Source organism: Cariama cristata, unplaced genomic scaffold (assembly GCF_000690535.1).
Source record: "Cariama cristata isolate BGI_N322 unplaced genomic scaffold, ASM69053v1 scaffold23009, whole genome shotgun sequence".
In the NCBI taxonomy this organism is placed as follows: domain Eukaryota; kingdom Metazoa; phylum Chordata; class Aves; order Cariamiformes; family Cariamidae; genus Cariama; species Cariama cristata.
Window position 1 is genome coordinate 1,480 of NW_009636647.1, and position 5,488 is coordinate 6,967.

General features: G+C 43.2%; 2 protein-coding genes across 2 annotated transcripts in view; one reads left to right on the forward strand and one right to left on the reverse strand.

The window, feature by feature from the left end:
* Positions 1-572: 572 nt before the first annotated feature.
* On the forward strand, positions 573-1,897 carry LOC104167678 (ubiquinol-cytochrome-c reductase complex assembly factor 2; the record flags this gene model as incomplete). Its single annotated transcript, XM_009708001.1, has 3 exons — positions 573-647; positions 996-1,065; positions 1,803-1,897. Coding segments are annotated over 3 exons (240 nt in total), but the record flags the coding sequence as incomplete, so codon positions are not given.
* A 1,429-nt stretch (positions 1,898-3,326) lies between these two features.
* The window catches only part of ITPR3 (inositol 1,4,5-trisphosphate receptor, type 3), a gene marked incomplete at its 5' end in the record, with an annotated part of 30,424 nt that continues 28,262 nt past the window's right edge, over positions 3,327-5,488 (reverse strand). The window contains 3 exons of the mRNA XM_009708002.1: positions 3,327-3,984; positions 4,330-4,491; positions 5,023-5,183. Of these exons, the coding sequence (XP_009706304.1) occupies positions 3,916-3,984; positions 4,330-4,491; positions 5,023-5,183 (392 nt within the window). The remainder of the gene's footprint in view (positions 3,985-4,329; positions 4,492-5,022; positions 5,184-5,488) is intronic.

The following is a 5,488-nucleotide window of genomic DNA, read 5'->3' on the forward strand; positions in this document are numbered from 1 at the left end:
AGAGGTTTAGGTATTAGCAAGATCTTTCCAACTTACTAGACCAAAATAGAAATCCATTTACCCTTCATAAGCTGGTCAGTGTCTTTCATGCTGCTCTTCCCTATTCAATTATGAACTATTTTTAACCTGCTCCGGGATTTTCCAACTTCCATCCTAGTATGTTATCCTATTTGATGCTTTAGAATAAAACAGGCAGCAAAACTGGCCTTTGAGCAAGAAATCCCGCAGATTTCACAGCAGTGGCCAATAAACGTGAGGAGAAAACTGTCCAGCAGTATTCTCATTAACTGTGTATTCACAGTTGATCTGTCAGATCTTTCGAGCAGAATTTAAGGTCCATTCTGGAAATCACGTGCCTCGTTATTCTTGTAGGCCAAGCTGGTGAGAAGTGGAGGGGAAAGAAAATGACCTGCATTCTGGAGCAGCATAGTAGGGGTCACCGGCATCCTACATTGCACTGAGAAGTCACCTAAGCTGCTCCTTGACTCTGCTTCTCACAAGCCTTGAAACGAGGTGATTTTTGCTACGGATGTTTAAAATAAGGCTTGTGTGATACTTTTATCCCTTTCCAGATTGCTGACCCCGAGACCTGTGACCGAATGTACGAGAGCTTAGTCAGAATCCACACCAACTACTACAAAAACAAGGTGAGCTTTGGCATTAGCCATCATCCCTCTTTAGGGGGTGAGCCACCACCTACTGCAGTTGGCTGCCTCGTCCCAGCAGGGTTTCTGCGAATGTCTAACAAACAGACAGATGTGCGGTGGTGAGGTGGATGCAGCACTACCCTGGTGCCTTTGGTCACTCCAGGAAAGCTGCAGACATGTATGAACAGTGCAGATGATAGTTCTTGGCATGGATGAACAGAATTCTTAGAGCTTGACTGAAAATGAGCTCGGACTCTACCATATGGTGACATTTTAACCTTTTTAATGCACTACAAGTAACATCTTTTTCTCTCTCTCCTTCTCTCACCTACTTGCTTGCTTGTAAAGTATCCACGCCTGAAAGACACAAGCTTCACTGGAGTGACAGTAGAAGATTGCAAGATGATACTAGCAACAGGTACTAATACTGTGCTTGATCAGAGACTAAGTCGGTGCAGGAGATAAAGTACATTCTAGTCTTTGTGGTGTTCACTGCATCACTTCTACTAAAGACCTGTGACGAAAGGACAGAATGGGCCTGCCATGCAACTATATTAGGATGTTTAATGAGGATTAAATTCAGGAATAATTGAGGACATCTTCAGTAATCTATCAGGGCGAAAAGTTGATTGTATTTTGCACTGGGCAGGAACAGCAAAGGGTTTGCAAGGGCTCTTTGAGATCGGATAACAGGAGCTATGTGAAAGAAATGTGCGCTTGCTATGTCATTCCAAAACATAGGTCAGCTCATGTTTCACCATGTTCAAATTCCCTTCAGTCTTTCTTCTTTTGTATTAGACTTCAGAGGAAAGAGGGTACCATGATGCAGAAATACTCTCAGCCAGATCATTTATTAAGGACAGTGTAGGAAGCTGGTGCAGTTTTGTTCTGCTCCAGTTCCTAACTTTGATTGTAGTGCGTGCAAACTGAATATTAGTTTAGTGATAAGGGACTCCCCGCACAATTGAAGGGGAAAACAAATTTGCCACAGGCCCTGAAATAGAAATGCATTAAGATGAAAAGTCAAAAAAAGGCAAATACATGTAAGGCAAAGCTGTTACAAGAGGGCTTTCTTCCTTTGCTTTTTTGCTTTTCTTCCCGTTTCCTCATCTCTCTTTCTCTCTCTCTCTCTCTCTCTCTCCCATCCTTTTGCAGACGTTCTGAAACAGATGGAAGACATGAAAAAAGGGACATGGAAAAAACTGCGAGAAAAGTTTTATGCCAAGAAACCTGAAGAGGACTCAAAGTGATAGGCTGACTCCCAGATTCTCCACTGTATATATTCCTAAGAGCACTGTATGTTGCCATGATGAATAAAACCATTCATTCCTCTTAGCAACAGCATTATTGTTCAGATATCTTACACTCTTCTTATTCAGTGCCCCCTCTTTTTTTCCCCTGAAAAATCTAGGACATAGCTTAACACATCTGTGCTAAAACCATATTGGAGCAATGTAGTGTAGAGGAAAGAACTTTGTGGTGTTAGACCTGATCCTTTGTATTAAAGAAAATGGAACAACTAGGAGATGCAGAGAGCAAGTAGGTACAACCATGTTAGCTTTCAGTTTGCTTGTGAGGATAACAATGGTGATGATAATGTGAAAAAGCAGCTATGCTTGTGTTTCTATGTGTTAGCACTGGTAACGGTGAAATTGAGGGAGGGATAACTTTAATTGTCACATTTATTTTCCTTTTGAGAAGACACAGGAGAGGACTGAGGGTGACTGTTTACCATGGTGACAGTGGAGCGGTGTAAGGGTCTAACTGAGATTTCAATCAAAGGCTGCAGCGGTGTGTTGCTGGTCAAGCTAGCTATATGCAGATTTCCCTCAGCGTGAAGAGAAGGTTCTGAATGGGTTACTGCATATCTGAGGGATAAAGGTAGGTTTTAATGACATGTTGGTATACAGGGCCATAAAGAAATTTCAAGTGTGATTAGTCCATTGCTATGGCCTATTTTTATTCCTTTTTAAAGCTTTAATGCTTGCATCAGTGTCTATTCTTGGGAGGCAGAGGCACAGGACTGTAGTTGGGGTGGCTACAGCATTGCTTGGCTTGGGAAGGAGGAGTGTCTAGAACACAGCTATGCCAGGACTCTGCTTGGCTCCAGGCAGCACCAACAGCTGCTCCTTTTTATGTATTTGAACAGTGTTTTCCTGGCAAGTAGTGAAAGAATTTGAAACTTTGCAGCAGGCCCTAATCCAAAGCTTCAGAAAACAAGGCTGGTGTTCAAGGTAGTTCTTCATGGTAGCATTCTTTTTCATCTTCTGTCGGGAGCATTGTACTAGATTTTAACATTTAACATCTGGAGCTGAGAGCATTGGGTTCTGGAGGGTAATTGGGTAATACAGCCCTGGTTTGGCTTTAGGTCCTTGGATTGTTCTGTATTTTTATTTGTAACAGCCCCATTACATACCAGACTGCACAGGAAGGTTTAAGTTTTACCACGTTTAAGTTTTTATTATAACATGATTTTGTATTTAATTTAGTTAAGGCAATTTACACTCTGGTTCTTAAGTAACGACAATAACAAAAACAAAACCAAAAAAAGTAAAACATTATACCAGAGATGAAACTAAAACACAGGACACCCCTTCACAGTGAACTCCTGTAAACCTGCAGTCTTCTACTACTACTACTGCCCAGATATTCTTGGTCCACAGAAGGCAAATGACTAGTTCACACTAGTACAAGCCTGGATACTCATCCTCATCTGGTGAGTTAAATTAACAAATCCATCTCCTTGAGTTTAGCTCCTCTTTACTGCACCACAGTGATGAACAGAATTCTTTAAATGGAGAGGGATCAGCATGGAGCAGGTACAGCAAATACGATGGCTGGCTTGCAAAGATCCACGTGTACTAGTGCCACTCTTGGAATAAGTTAAATATTGCAGCCCTACAGCTAGTTACGCTACACCTGAGGTGCAGGCCATCAGAATGTAGCGCATGGAGATAAAGATACAACCCTCCACATTTGCAAAATAAAGAGTTATTGCAATGAGGAATAGAAGTCCTGTATAATTTATCTTCCTACAAGGGCATTAGAGTAACGTGTGGGTCCAGGCGTTGTGAGGAATCCTGGCCAGTCCCTGGCTCCTGAATTGCTTGCGAGCGCTCTAAGGAAAATGTTGACTGCGAAGCCCTTCAGCATGATCCGTCTGTCTGTGACAGTGATGTCCACGCGTGGAACCCAGGAATAAGCAGCCTCGTTAGCTGATACATAGGTGTAGTCCCTCGGTGGGTGAAGCTGATGCTTCTTCTGTGTCTTAGTGGTTCATGGTATTCTGGACATCCACAAACCCCATCCTTTGCCTGCGCTTCCGTTGCTCTGTCATCTAGAGTTCAAACAAGGACACGAGTGAGGTAGGAAACCAAGCCTTCTTTCTGTTCGCTAATATGCTCCTCAAGTGTGTGACTGACTAGGCTGCTTTAAGCATCTGCCAGAAAACCCTGTGAGTTGGACTCTTGCTGATGAGCAAGTATCAAAAAGCACATGTCCCAAATGTCCCTGACCCCCCTAAAAAGAGCTGCGGGAGCCCTTAGCTTCGTATCTGAAGTTGTACTGGCTTGGGCTGGTTCTGCCTCCTGTTCCTTGCAATCAGTGTCTATTTTGGTAAGGATGGCGGGTTTCTACAGTCAGGGGTTCCTCAAGTGTTCCTATTTTTAAAAGGGTTTAGTACCTGTTCCTTCAGCTCGTTCAGCTGGGAGGTGAGATGAGACACCAGCTTCATCGTGGTGTTGAGTTTGTCTTGAAGATTTCGGATCTCATTCTGTTCCCCTTCCCCTTCGTTGCTGACCAGTGACATGGCTCGCATCCGGGGGAACCAGTCAAGGTTCTTGTTCTGGGAAGGTGACCATGGAGAATGGGAGTTGGAGAAGGGGTGAGGAGGAGGGAGGAGACTTGGTAGGATTTAACAGGAAGCCTGCGTGTGCTTAGGGATTAAACAAATTCTCAAAGGCTTGTCTTGCCTGTAGATCTTTGCAAATTTTCCACAAATGGTCCATTTCTAGCTTTTTTTTCTTACAGCATTCTGGGCTCAAGTCCAGAAGCTTTGCTTTTCTAAGTAAGTTTCCTTTCCCTCCCTTCTTGCCTTGAAATCACCTCAAAGTCACACTCTCTACTGCTTGGTTCTGCCCTTCATTCAGTCCTTAAGTACACAGTACAAAACATCAAATAGACAATGCGGTGTTGGCTGAGATTGCAAAGCAGAAATAACCAGCTAAGAACGAACGAAGGCAGAACAACATTATTAAATATTTTCCAAAAGCTCCTTCTCAAAACTGTTTTTCTTTGGCAAGCCCATTGTTCTCAAATATTTCCCGGAGGTAGGCAGGTTGCAATAGTGAAGGAGCTGCCCGGAGAGGACATGTACCTTTATCATCTGCGCCACGTAACTCTCTGGCCCCGTGTAGTCTGTCTTGTTCTTCACTCGCACCAGCACTATGAAGTACAAGTAGTTCCACATGTTGTGCTCGTATTTAATATGCTCCTCAAAGGACACTGTCTTGTTGTCAAACTTGTCCCTTTCGAGTCCTGGGAAAGGCAGTCGAGAAAGTGGAGGGAGGAGACGGTAAGAAGTGAGCAAGCAAACAAATGTGAAAGGAAGTACAGATAATTGCATCCTCTCCCAGGTGTGAGACTTTCAAGAAGTGCTTTGAATAATTAATCGGCATTTAGCACACAACAAGCATCCAAAACGGGGGGGAAACAACCCAGTTGTGTATTCAGGAGGCTTCTATTTAAAGTACTAGTAGCTATGCTTCCTGTATGTATCTAAAAGCATAAAATACACCCAGTGGATCTTTTAAGAAAAAGACAGCTAGACTTATTGGCTCTTT